This window comes from Aulonocara sp. 'chitande type north' Nkhata Bay, linkage group LG7 (genome assembly GCF_057382095.1).
Source record: "Aulonocara sp. 'chitande type north' Nkhata Bay isolate Kocher_YH1m ecotype deep benthic linkage group LG7, A_spYH_male_GT1.1, whole genome shotgun sequence".
NCBI classification, from domain to species: domain Eukaryota; kingdom Metazoa; phylum Chordata; class Actinopteri; order Cichliformes; family Cichlidae; genus Aulonocara; species Aulonocara sp. 'chitande type north' Nkhata Bay.
This window is the reverse complement of record NC_141350.1, coordinates 18,387,440-18,402,235: the sequence shown is the minus strand read 5'-3', so window position 1 is coordinate 18,402,235 and position 14,796 is coordinate 18,387,440. Positions and strand designations below refer to the sequence as shown.

The 14,796-nt window shown below is 40.4% G+C and overlaps 1 protein-coding gene across 1 annotated transcript in view; it reads left to right on the top strand.

The window, feature by feature from the left end:
* nell2a (neural EGFL like 2a) overlaps positions 1-14,796 on the top strand; it is an 87,002-nt gene that overhangs the window by 41,517 nt on the left and 30,689 nt on the right. The window contains exon 13 of the mRNA XM_086299206.1: positions 5,814-5,939. Coding sequence (XP_086155332.1) covers positions 5,814-5,939 — 126 coding nt within the window. The remainder of the gene's footprint in view (positions 1-5,813; positions 5,940-14,796) is intronic.

Here is a 14,796-nt window from a genome sequence, read left to right as displayed (position 1 = left end):
TCTCTCCAGTTCTGTTTCTCTGCCATCTAAAGTCTCAATTGTTCACTCTCTAAGACACACTACACCATTTCACAACTTTTTTTTTTAACTTTCTCACTCTGTATGTTTATTCTACAGGTTTACCTGCTCTTTTCTTCCAACCATCTTCTTTATCTCTCTCACTTCTCAATCTCAGTCGTTCGCTCTTTGTCCCTATCTGTCTCATCTCATCGGCTCTGCATTATAGCTTCTTGTACCTTTGTTTCTAATCCAGTTCTTCTACTAACCTGCCCTTTTATCTGCACCTTCTCTTTTGCTTTCCATTTTCTTCCTGCCTTCATCACCTCCCTTTGTTTTCCTTTTTCTTTCAGAGCTAGTAAAGGTTTGGCCTCCATCCATATAGTGAAGGACGCATGCACCTTCATAGGTGGTTTGTGATTGTCTTCTTGCTTTATTTATCCGGGAAGCCTCTGAATAGCTTAAGGCAGCAAGTATTGATGGAACTGTGAAAGGAAGAACACCAAGTAAATGTGAATGCGACAGTTGTAGGCAGGTGTTGAGCTCTTATTTTGCGGGGTGTGGGCGGTGCGCTACCCAAGGACACGCAAGCTGAGTGAATGCCAATGCAAATCTATTGAAATTCAATTTGAAGTGCTCTTCGCTACAGCATCTGGCACAGAACATATTCAGCGGTTTTGTATCCTTTTGCTCACTTATAGACACTGAATACACAGAATTAATAATAAATTGGTAATGTCAAGAACTATAGAACTTGTCTCTCATAAATTGTTTTCAATTGACCTGTATTGTCAGTAGAAATAAAGCCCTGATGGATGTAACATGGCTGAGTTTGTTCAGTTTGACTGAATTGCATTTGATTGCATCACATTATCTAGATTATTTTGTTTACCCTGGCAGTATTTTGCATCTTCTGTCTGAAGGTTTGGCATGCAGTTTAGAACCCAGGAATAGCTGTTGCCTTAGCAACAGCTAATATGGATCCAAAATTGGAATCATGAGAGTGAGAAGGAAAAACAAAGGACAATCTAATAAATTATGATCTTGAAGCTGCACTAGCAAAGTTTCTTCTATTAATTATCATGAAGCATAAAGCCGCCAAAAACAAAGCCACGGCATTGGTTAATGAAGTTGTCATGGTAACATGTTAGGGAATAATTGTTTACACATCCAACTAAGACAGAGTAGCTAGAGTTCCAGAGAGCTGAATGGATGAATCAGTGCTTTCTATTTAGATAAATGGCTGACAAATAAAAGCTTGGACGTCATCTTCCAAGATAGCCAGCTGACTGCGGTCATAAAAAATAACAACAGCTTTAAGTCAACCTAACTCAAAAATAGCTCTCAAGTCGTCATACTCTACCCCATACGCACAAACATTTGTGTGTAAATGATGCTCAGTGGAATGATTGTTTTTCATTCCTTATGGAAAAATTTATCTTCTTAAATTATGTCAGTATATGCTATTGATCTCATGAGAAAATGTCTTCCAAACGCTAAGAAGCCTTTCCTGCTTGGAATAACAGATGCCCAAGGCTAAAGTGGTCTTTGTATTACTGACCATATGACAGAGTAAGACTTGGATGTCCTAATCCCACAGTGATACTTCTGAGCTATTAAACGTCCACTGCTGCGTTTCAGTTTTGAAAAAAAAAAAACCCACCTAATAATCCTGTTGCACTGGTTAGGATGAATTATATAATACTGATCTGGCCAGGGGGTGTTAATCAGTTTCAGCTACTTTTGTAATAATGAGATGAACAAAAGGTGCACTAGAGGTGCAATAATGAGATACCCCCCCTAAACGGGAATGGTTTACAGGTGGAGGCCACTGACATTTTTCCCTCCTCATCTTTTCTGACTGTTTTTTTTTAACTGTTTTTGGAGTTGGCTAGGGTCAGTGTCGCTACTGGCTGCATGAAGTGATGCCTGGAGCCTACAGATTTGCACAGGTAGTCCAGAGTATCCTCCAGGATGGCATATCAGTACGTGCCATTGTCAGAAGGTTTGCTGTGTCATCCAGCACAGTCTCAGGAGGATACAGGAGATTTCAGGAGACAAGCTATTACTCTAGGAGAGCTGGACAGGGCTGTAGCGGGTCCATAGAATACCACAATTGGCAAGTCCACCACTGGTGCCCTGTGCTTATCACAGGTGAAAGCAGGATCACCCTGAGCACGTGTGACATACCATGGAGCCATGTTATGCTGCCTGTAACATCATTTAGCATGACCAGTTGGGTTGTGGGTCTAAGATGATCTGGGGAGGCATAGCCAAGACCTTAACAGTCTAGGCAAAAGCACCTGACTGCCATTAGATATTGTGATGTAATCCTTGGACCCAACGCTGCTCACGAGAGTATATACAGAAGGCAGGAACTCATACCCATTACTGCAGCAGTGGGCAACTCCAGGCCTTGAGGGCAGGTGTCCTGCAGGTTTTAGATCTCACCCTGGTACAACACACCTGAATCAAATGATTAGTTATTTACCAGGCCTCTGGAGAACTTCAAGACATATTAAGGAGGTCATTTAGCCATTTGAATCAGCTGTGTTGGATCAAGGACACATCTAAAACCTGCAGGACACCGGCACTCGAGGCCTGGAGTTCCCCACCCCTGCATTACTGGTTCCCATGCTTGCCTGACCTAAATCCAATTGTTCACATCTGGGACATTGTGAAGTTGCACCTCAGGCTGTCCAGGAGCTCAGTGATGCCCTGGTCTACATTTTGGAGGAGATCCCCCAGAACACAATCCGCTGTCTCATTAGGAGCATTCCTACAAGTACAAAGTTGATATTTAACACTAACACATTACCCCTCCATATCAGTGGATCAGTACATATCCAGCATGATCCACCCCCCATTGAGACATGCTGTATTTTAAAGATTTAATTTAATTTTGTAATTGCATAGGTAATAAAAATCATGCAATCTTGAGTTGCAGTGAAAAAGTGTAACTCTAACCTTTATTTGAGACTAGAAAATAGAGAGATATAGCAAAATGGCAAATATATATTCAATACATAAACAAGAATAAACAAAGATAAATGCAAATAATATGTATAGCCAGACAAAGCCACACAGAGCCCAAGAGTTGATGGCAGAGCAGATATTTGAAGTTAAATGTCAGCCATTGAGATGGATCATTCAAGTTGTACAATTCTCTGTAATATATTTTTAAACAGTCTTTGTCACGGGAGTGGAACGGACTCAGGCGCAGACTGAGGTAGCACAGTTCAACGACACTTTATTAATCACACTGGTGCACTATATACACGTGAAGGGGGGGGAAACACCAGGGTCCCGGGGATCACTTGGCTGGGGAGACACACTTCTTCGCACTCGCTCTGCTCCTCGTCCAAACAGTCTCCACACAAGCAGCTCAGCTCACTCTCCTACTCACGGGGTCTAGGGGTCACAAAAGGGCTGATCCAGGTAAACCTGTTTACACAGACGAGGGCAAGTCGAAGGCAAACACGGGAACAGTAGAATCGCAAGGAAGCCAGGCAATACTAACGAGAGTTACTCAATATTCCAGCGACGAACAGCTCAGAGCCCCAGCCTTAAGAGCCAGAGAACTGCAATCCGCTCGAGATCAGCTGCAGGTGCGTGGGCCAAGGGCAGGAGCCCAATCAGAGCTCCGCCCAGGCAGACAGGTAGGAGAGACAGAGTGAGAGAAAAACAACAAACACTTGTGGCCACACTGGGCTGGCCGGGGAGGCACAGGGACCATGACAGTCTTAAATTATTTTCTAGATGGCAGTTGCTTTAAAATTTGAGGAGTGCTGATATACCGAGGTAGCTTTTGGAAGAGATCTTTATAAATAAAAATGACAGAGTGTGGGTTCTGTTCTTGTTGCCAGCCTGCTTTTTTCATAGGTTGCACAGTGATGAGTGTGAAATTTATCCCCTGTAATGAAATGCACAGCACAATGATAAACTGTATCAAGGTGTTCGAGGTAGAGTGAGTAGCATGAGAATGAGTCAAGCATGGACACGATGCTCGTCTGTGCGATCATGTCCCTGTCCTGAAAGCACGGAAACATGTTTCATTCAAATTTACGAGAACAATTCTTATTCACCGTTGGTGTGAAGAGGTTCGATGTTGCAAATAAGAAATGTAAATCCAGTGCAATACGGTCGCATTGTAAGAAAATACCTAAAACGCTTAGACAGCCAAGTTATGCCCTAACAGGTGCTGCTCATTTTGCTCAATTAGACCTCTGTGGAGCCTCTGCATACACAGTCCTTTATTGACATCACTCCCATTGCAGCTGTTATCCCACTGTTATTATCATTGTTTTTTGTACACAGTGTTATTTGACTATCTCTGCTAAGCTTAGGAGAGGCTTAATCACACAGGATGAGTAAAAATGTATTTGTTTATGTGCACACCTTTTAAATGAACTTCTCCAGTGGAGTGGTTCTGTGTAAAAAGTGGTCAAAGCACTGAGATCATCTGAGTGAGTGGGAAAAATGCAGACAAGCCGCTTTGTGCAATGATTCATTTTGACTGATTGAAAATCGAGCATTGCAATCTTAAGTGTTTCAATCCCCACCTCTTATAGACCCTCTGCATCTTTGTGACAAAGTGGCTAGGACAGAATTCATTTGCTATTTGTCACTTGCATATATTGTTATTTTGTGTTCTGTTATTTTACAGTCAGCCATAATGCTTTAATTTAGACATTGTTGGTGTAACTTCTCTTAACACACAATATCCCGGGTTTTGTTTGTGGTAGCAGTAGTTACATCCTTTACATCCATGCATGTGTTTTAAAGCAAACACTACTAACCATCAGATCATCTGAATTCTCTTCTGTTTACAGGCACATGTCTGGTAAATGATGTTTCTTTATGTTGCTTTGGTTATACTTACCATGGTGTCCATGTTGTGCATTCAGGTCCTATATGTGAGACAGGTGTATGGGAAGGGCCGCCCACTACTTCCTGTTTATATAGGGTCATGAGGTCAATGATTGCATCACTGGGTGTAACCAAATGGAGGATTTTTCATTTTGTATAGTATTGTTTGTTTTCTTTAAAGTAGCCTTTTGAGTTATATTGTATGCAGTGTTTTACTTTACAAACTATTTAGTTGAGTAAATGAGTTTGTCAGTTTCATGCATGACTTTATTCCTGTTCTTTGTTTAGAATTGTATTATTTGGTTTGACCTATTTTGTTTCAATGGTAGGGATTAACGAGGTCGGGTGTGGGCAAAGTCTTGTATAAAGCCAGTGGGATTTTTGCATGCCTGATTGATTGTTTTATGGTAAAAGGGAGATGCCAGCAATAAAATATGCTTAAAAAGAACTTCAATCGTCTGCTAATGATATTTACTTATCACCTTCCTTGCTGCTTAAGTTATGCTACATCACAATCTTGACCTCTGTCTCCCACTAATGAATTCAAATTCGTTTCTCAGTGGCTCTACGTGTGCAAAGTATTTAGGCCTACTAAAGGCCTAAGTACAGCAAGGAGGCTAAGTTTAACAGCGATGTACATGAGCTTCTTTTATGCTGAAAATCAAACCTAAGAAAAACCTAAGAAAAAAAACAAATGATTTCTTTCAGCAAGTGTCCAGAAAAAATATATGATTATGTTCAAGTGACAATTAATAGTAATATACAACACCCCAGATAATAGTAATCAATAGACCATCAGCCTTCAGCATGGGACATAACTGCTTGTTTTTTTATCTGGCCAGTAATTTCATTAGTTTTCAATTGAAAGAATTCTCAGTGAGCAACCCACATCTCATTTAGCTTTGTTCTCACCCCTTCTCTGCTTTTCTCTCTCCCCCTCTCTTCAGATATTGATGAGTGCGCTGAAGGAAAGCACTACTGCAGGGAGAACACCATGTGCGTTAACACCCCTGGTTCCTTTATGTGTATCTGCCATACGGGCTACATCAGGATCGATGACTATTCCTGCACAGGTGAGTTCGTATGCTAGCCTTTTGACAGTCAAGTACACAAAGTTCTGGTTTCATTCTACTTCTCTGTTTCAGCTATTTTGTGAAGACATTTATGAGACCTTCAAATCATATGCACAAGGATAATGCCTTTGCATGGGCGTGAACAATCTGTCTGCATACTTACAGCAAGTTACTGCCAGCTAGAAATGATTTCATTAACATCTTTAGTCATGCACTGGAGGATGGTATTATGGTATTTTATGTCGTAATAAGTACTTCAGCCAAAAGCTGCACAGAAGTCTGGAGATATAGAAGAGCAAGAGTCAGCCAGTGCCAGCAAGAGTCAGTTCAGACATAAACATTGTGAGTTATCAGCAATGTTTGACAGAATGAGGAAGCTGTGTAATATAAAAAAATCATGTAATGACAGGAAGACATAGGTATCAAGCAATACCTGCAAAACATGTTGTAAAGCTTTGCCATGCGCTACGCCTCCTCTAACTTTTTCTGTCACATCCCAGATGGTGGCTGGTTAGACACGTGTCTGCAAATCTGCCACTTGATGTGCATGTGGAAGGATAAATGTCAGAATTTCATTTGTACACCTTGGTCACTTAACATCTACAGTCACACTATGGTAAACAGTGGCTGGAGACCGCGGCATGACCAGGGTTGAGACAGCATGCAGTCAACTGCCATCTTTGAATCAAGTTTGGTGCTACGAGTTTGCTACGAGTGAACTGAAGTTACCTATTACATGCAATGTGTTTGTGATGATGAAGCATTTTACTGTGATAAATCAACAAAAATCACAGACGTGTTGTGTCTATCTAAATATACAGAAATTTAGATTACTTGCATTCAGAGTGAGTTCTGAAAAATTCTGAAATTCCTCTAAAGATAGTGACATAGTTGCAGCAAAATGACCTATGCACTGTATAAGAATTTTACCAGCTGGTAACCAGTTGCAACCACAACCACATGCAACCACAGATGCATTGTAGATGAATTGCGCTTATCAGTGCAGACTGACTTTGATTGATTGCAACATGTTGGCAATCTGTCTACATTTACAAATGAAGTAGAAATTATTTGCAATTACCAAACGCTGGCTAATCTGTCTGAGAATGACTGAGTCAATCCAAGTCAAACTGGTTTGGAGATCAGTTGGCTCCCACAAAGCAACCTGAGCAATTGCCTTGTAATTGAAAGTAGTCCCTCAGAGGTCAGGCATGCAACACCCTCATCCCCTGGGAGACCAGCTGGTTGCCACAACTACTGCCACAACTACCAACCCCCTGAGTGACCGTGGCTCAGGGGGTTGGGAAGCGTATCTGTAACCGGAAGGTCGCCGGTTCGATCCCCGGGTTCTCTGTCCTGGTCGTTGTGTCCTTGGGCAAGGCACTTTTCCCTACCGCCTACTGGTGTTGGCCAGAGGAGCCGATGGCGCGATATGACAGCCTCGCTTCTGTCAGTCTGCCCCAGGGCAGCTGTGGCTACAACCGTAGCTTTCCTCCACCAGTGTGTGAAAGCGAGACTGAATGAATAGTGGCATTGTAAAGCGCTTTGGGTGCCTTGAAAAGCGCTATATAAATGCAATCCATTATTATTATTACTTGCAGCCAATCACTAGATGTGAATAAAATTCCAACTTAGTCGCAAGGAGGTTAGCATCCTATTATTGCTTTAGTTTAGCTGAGCTGTATCCCACAGTGATAGAGAACACAACCATGGAACACTTAGTATTAGCCTGACTGCTTGATACTATAAGTCAGCACAAGCTGATAGCAAAGAAAACACTGACAGCTGAGACGAAGTGTTAAATCAATTTTCAGTTGCCTTGAATTAATAGAGATTACAAATTCTGTCTTTGTTAAAACTTCAGCTTTGTCAAACTGCAAAAGTAATTACATATATATATATATATATATATATATATATATATATATATATATATATATATATATGTTTTATATATATATATATATATATATATATATATATATATATATATATATATATATATATATATATATATATATATATATATATATATATTTATGATATAGAAAAACTTTCCATCTTTCAACCCTATTATACTGTCAGTTGTTTGTTATATAACATATTTACAACTCCAAACTTTTTCTAAAGGATTCCAATAGTTGGCTCAGACTTTATCCTCACACTAAGCAAAAAAAGAGGAAGGCTGTCTTCTTTGTGTGTATGTGTGTGTGCAGTCTTCATATGGTGTGTGAATGTACTCTGTGTATGTGTATATGTGTGAGGAGAAAAACGCCAAAGAGAACCTGAGAAACAGCAAACCTGTACGTGGAGGCGGCAGATCCGTTTGTTCGTGATCAAAGTTGGAACCAAAGTCATTTTCAAAAGATTGCGTGGATGATTTGCATTCTTTCTTATATGTCCGTATTATATGTAGAAAGAATGTCTTTGTGTAGCACTGCTGGTCATACCAGCTGGTCATTTTCTACTAGATGGATGCACTGTTGTATGTAAGAGAAATAGAGCCACGTCACATCATTTTATTTTGATATTCCATCGTGCAAAAGCACAACAAAGGAGTAATTTATCTACATTTTTTAAAAAGCCACATTTGCACATGTACTTAGCCAAGAGAAAACACAACATTTATGGATTCAAGGTCCAGACAATGGAAGCTTAAGGCAGTGCTTTAGAGAAGGAGCTCCTACCAGGAGGCAGTTCGGTTTGCTAACCCGCCACTTGCCTTGTAGTGTTTGTAATATTATTATTATTGATATTTATGCTCTCACTGTCTTAGCCCCGAAGCCATGGATGTTCCCTAGATATGCACTGTGTACACTCAGTTGAAGATCATGAAATTATTGGCAATTTTTCAGTTTCTAAATCTAATGAATGTTCTGTATTTTAACCCTGAGGGGGGCAAATTTCCCAAATGTGATCAAGATTTGCAAATTTGTACAATATTTTTTTTGCACTCAGTCAAAAAATAACATAATAATGAAAGCCAACTGAAATATTTATATATATGAATTTCACTTGGCACAACTGATATATTATTATTAATATTATGTAGTATCCAGTAACCTTTGAAAGAAATTAAACAACAAAAATCAGTGGACAAAGAGGTGAAAAGATTCTGCAGTGTCAGAGATTTACTCAAATGTGAAGAATGCTGCAGGCATATGGGAAGTCATATTTTAAATGAATTATGTAAAAGCTCACCTCTATGTGTCACTTTTAAAATACCATGTGCACATCCACACTTAAGAATAGAATATAAAGGGGGGAAAAATCAGTAATCCTTTTATGATGTAATGTCCCTGTCCTTCTACGCAACTGACACAATGTCATTCATCAGGGATGAGCAGCAGATCTGCCTCATTCCTCAGCAGTTGTTTGCAGCTTGTGATACACGATGCTAAGTAGCTCCCTCTGCGCATCATTTCCGAAGAGGAGGCAACATGCTGCATTTCCTCTGTGCCTGTAATTAAAAAACGCAATTTGCACCAATGCAAACGAACTCAGTGGCAGCACAGCGAAGGAGCTGGCAGATTTAGGCTCGCAGACTTCCTGCTGTGCCATTGGAGTTTGAATTAAAGCTGTGAGACTCAGCAACATGATGACTTTGAAACCTCCCATTTCCTGTTCCATTCCTAGCTGTAGTTTCTCTCTTACTTTATTAATGGAAATCAGGGAATGACAGAGCAAAGTTACTTTTTTTTCCCCCAAGTGTTTTTAAAAACAGGCATAAACAAGTTAAAGTTGAGAATGAGGAATAGCATTTTTGCGGCCGCAACAAAAGCACATTCATCTTTTTTGTCTTGTGCGCTTGTGATTTATTTAGAGAAAGAAACATCCTCGCTTACTCAGTCGTTTTTCCACATTACCTTTAGACAGCCACTGTACCTCGTGTGATTTCAATCACTGTGTTTTCTCTAGTCTTCTGAGCTGTGGGCAAGTTATATTGTTTTACCCATTTGTCTTTCTTCCACTGTGTGCTCAGGCCCCAGATTCACAATGAAGATTAATTCCACAAACCCAATGGATTAAATTGTGTCACTATATTTTATGTAGTCTCCTATTAAAATGCCTTCAAGCCACTGTAGTGGAACACACAGCTATGCGCCTCCTTATAAAAGTCAATTTGTGTGATTAAACCTAGGCTTATGCAAAGGCTTGATGTAATGACTTTTCCCCCTTGCTTCAGTCAAATTACCGTCATGATCTCCCTGCAGTTTTATTGGACTGTGTTCTTCCACACAGCTACTATCACTGTCTGATACAGTGTGGAGTCAGTGGTATGGTATCACCTTACCTCTTAGACTAATTAGTAAGCCAAATTATAGTCAAATTAGGTGCCTTTATTCCTTAATGGAAAGTATATATGTGCCAGAAAACACACTTCTCCTAATGTATACCTGTGTGCTGAGATCAGTACCACCTTGGTAGTTGCAGTGGCAGTAACTGACAGTAACAACAGGAAGATGCTAAGTTACTAGCTGCAGGAATCTACCGCTTCTTAGTAATTGAACATCTGCTTGTGTTTGAAAATAGTCCAAAGGGAATGCTGATTCCTCTAAGTTGCTCACACATAAAATATTATAGCTGCGGAAGAAAAGATTAAAGCCCCCTCCGCACTAGCTGTCGCATGATGTATGTGTGACTACATCATTTATGGCGCCTTTCACCAATTAACAAATTGCAATCTCAGCAGAAACAATGGTTCCAGCATTGATGGACGAATTTCTGCACGCATTACAGTGTTGCATGTTAACCAGTCTGCCTTGGTAAAGAGGATTAAATTGACCCTAGCTCATTTCATGGCTCAGTGTTTATATGCACGATGGTGTATTAAAGGGCTGATCTGCAGATTTAGGCCTGAGAGAACCAGCATGGAACTGTGGTTTTATTTATCCTCAGCTTATCAGGGGGTCAGCGAGCTCAGACAGAAGACCATATTTTACATGAAAACCACCTGCGGTGAGGGAGGTGGATGGGCTCAGACCCCAGCTGGGGGTGGACTGGAACATGTGGACTTTGTGTACTTGTTTAAATGAAATATGTCCAGCCAAAAGCTGAGGCTCTATATGGTTGAGGGTACAGTGAGAGAAGCATGTGCAACTTTCTTTTGCTACTGTATCCTTCATCTTGAAGGTCAAGATTCCGCCTCCTTTCTCCCCCTCCACCCATTCTTCATCTTTTCCCCAAAGTGCCCGAGGTGCTCCCGGCTCTGTGAGATTAGCAGCTAATCCATGAAAGGTAGGGGATTGGTTGTGCTCTCCGTTTAAACGTTATTAAAGAAGGCTGTCCTGAGGTGTGTGTTTTTGCTAGGTGTATATGTGGACGCCTCCCCTTGTTCCTAAGGTGCCTATGTAGTTAGTGTGTGTCCCGGTTCTAATCCCCTGATAACCAGACCTGGGCCCCTGAGGCTGAGGAACCGGCTGAGGGCTGGGATGGCGGGAGATAAGGCGTAAGGCATGGACGAAGGCCACAGGTGGAGCAGGAGGTTTGTCAACAGCAGAGATCAGAAAAGATGACTTTTAATCTGATGTCTTGCAGCTGACATGGAGGGTTTTTTCCCCTCTTTTTAAAGGACATCTGTATTCTGGTTGAACAACAGGATCCCATGGGCACTTAGACTTAAAAGTTTTCAATTTCTGCTGGTCTGAACAGTGTTATGTCTTTGGCATTTTAAAGGTGCCCTAGAGAGTTTTTGTTGCAGAAGTTGCTAAGAAGTACAAAAACCATAAAAACACTTCTAGTTAAATTCCTCTCGCCTTTAAATATTCTCCTAATCAGTTTCAAAACACAGTAAAGGATTTACATTACAATTTAATTTTGTTTTTGCTTGCGGTCTTTTTTTTCTTTTTCTTTTTGCATCGTGTTAAATTTCCTGGTAAAGAAATAGTACAAAATCATTGACTGGACTGTGCATCACATCATCCAGGTGCAGATGTTAAAACAAAATGGGAAACATATTGTACAAAAATCCCCAAAACTGTGCTCCAGTCCTGGCTTTAAGTTATTAGAGGAACAAATAAATATTGGCTCTTCATCATTTAGTTTTCTTTTTTTTTTATCGTCTTGGTCACCAAAATAGGCAAACTGAGAAAGGAACAGAAGTTTTTCTTGTTGTAAAACATTATAAGATCGTAGTCTTTTCAAGCTTGGGATTGTAAAATTAAATCGGAGGTTACATTGTTTTGGGGAAAGCAGCTGGAAGGTCAGGCATCAATGAAACTGGTGTTGTTTTGGCAGAAGGTGGATGGAGTCAAGCGGGAGGAGAAACAGACAGCTAGAGAGAGATCCCTGGTGACAGGCTGTACATAATTGATTGTTTATCTGTCTACAGCCTGAGCAGCAGCAGCCAGCGAGGAAATGCTTCTCTCACGCTACCACACACGTACGCATTTTAGGGATTTAGTTGGTGATTAAATTAGGAGTTGCTTACACTGAGTGCAGGAGTGTAATAAGCCTAAATTTATAAATAACCCAAATTACCAGGAACCAATACTAGAACTCAAGGGTCATAGTGATGATGCACATTCTGGATTCCCTCAAACACCCGGTGGCTCTGCTGCCTGTGTGTGTGTTCAAAGAGACAGCTTGGTGTTTGCTGCTCTGGCAGATGTGACCTTGGCAAGAAAAAAAGAAAAAGAAAAGCACCTAATTCTCTTTCCTCTCTCCTGTGCTCCTATTACTGTTTTTATATGCCCATGAGCAGGCTTTAATTCTGCCCAACAGCAGGAAAGTTGTGTGTGTGTGTTACAGGAGCAGTGCAGTGGGCCCTACTAAGTGCCCTTCAATCCATCTCACACACACTTGCACGCATACATCATATTCTCGATGGAGGAGCTCATCACAATGTCACTTTCAATTTGGAAGAGCCCACGGTCTGCTCAGGAGATATAATGGATTGGGTGATGGCAGGGAAATGGATGATGCGGCTCAGGTCTACCGCAACAAGCATTCGGGTTTCTGATCCTTTCACCTTTCAGGTGCCGTCTTTAAGTCTTGACTGTCTTTACGAAGTGCAAGCATAAAAAAGCACAAAAGTTGAGCAAAATAAATAAATAAAAAAGAACGCTCCAAAAGTTTACTTCATGTCTGAAGAAAATATATTTGAGAAACCAGCTCAGAGAAGTTTGTTTATTCCCGTCCCCTGGCAAGCTTGAAGCTACCCCCAAATCCTTAAAATAACAAGAAACGGTCCAAACGGTTTACTCCAGATTAGCACTAAAAGCTTTGTATTTGTGTTTTTCAAGAGTCTTAACCCTTTTGGAGAGATTTAGTTGACTGCTTATCCGTTTAGCAACCATTAAAAGTTTTCACCACAAACAACATGATGATATGAATTGAAAAACAAGATTCTCCAGCTGAGAGAGTGAACACTGTACTGTATGGACCTTTAATGAACGGCTTGTGCTCTGCAGCCTCTCGGGCTACGATGGGATACAGAGATGTTAAGTATGGAAAAGAAGATTTCAAAAGGATAAAGTCTAGAAGGTTTTTGAGACTTATTCTGTGCTTGGTAAGCAAGTACATATCAGAATGCAATATTTATGTGAATCTCCCAAATACTATGGATGAGTATTCTTCTTTTGTGTGATTCTCAGAGGGATAAAGATCTGCTTTTATGTTCAGGGGCAGATGAAGGACTTGCATCAAGATCCATCTTCCCGTAGCAAGGGAACGGACTTAAATGCTTTAGAGTTCTTTAACTGTTTAGTGTAGGTCAGCTTCAAATAAGATTTTTTCCAATAACTCGTCATTGCATTATTGCTTCTATGTTTATTTACTGTGTAAACAAACACAGAGGCCTCGGAGGATAAAACAAAAGAAGTCAATAAGTGAGCACAGGCTAAAAACTTCTGCCACTGTATTTTTAATGACCCGTTTGAATCAAATAGTATAACAAAGCTTTGCAATTCTACCGGTGTAAACAAATTTAAAATACCGATAACTCAGCAATGGTAGTTTCTCACTTTATTAATACGAGTAATCGATAGAATGAAGTGCTTGTGAGGAAGAGACCGAAGTGGTGTTTGGTGTAAAACTCAGTACTTTTGTGACACTTGAGCATGATTTTGTTTCAAGGAAGTGTTAAGATCCACCAGCCACAAGCAAATGAAATCACATTTGTTTCAGAACACATCTTCTTGTGACAAACGAAAAAGCAGACACACAGAGAGTGATATCATCAGGATAACGTCTCCCCTGCTGCTTCAAATGGTTTCATTCACAGCACTCCTTTTTTTTAAAGAGGCCTATTTATAAGTTCGGATCCCTCAAGTAAAAATATGACAATTAATTGAGATTTCTTGTCAGCTGTCACAAGACATTGTCTTCCGTAAACAGCTACTTTCAAATTAAATGTTTTTTATTTTAAATTTGTACCTACTAGCCCTAATGGCTTAATTGTTTTCTTCTTTATGTGGCATCATTACATAGTTGCAACTGGACTGTTTGTTTTATTAGCCTTCACTCCAGGTTTTCATTTGATTCTGTTTTGCCACTTCAGTCTTCCCGAAGTTCTCCTCACAGAGGAAAAGAGATTTGTTTGCCAGTTGGATACAGTATGTTGTCACGGGCTGTAGCCATTAGTCAAGCTTGTCAGTGATTCATAACACAGCATATCACTAACTCCACAGTGATGGGAGCCTGGGAGTTCCAGTTCTACGGGGACATTTTGTTAATGCTTGTATAAAACATTTCCTGTGGGTACTTAACACGCCAATTGTGCCAATTGCAACGCTCAAACTAAAGGCTAATGGCTTATGTACTGTATGTAAACTGCTACACAAAGATGAACCGTATTGGTGTGTGCGCGGAAATTAAAGTGTTTATTTTCTGCTATTACGAAGCAGACACTGAGACG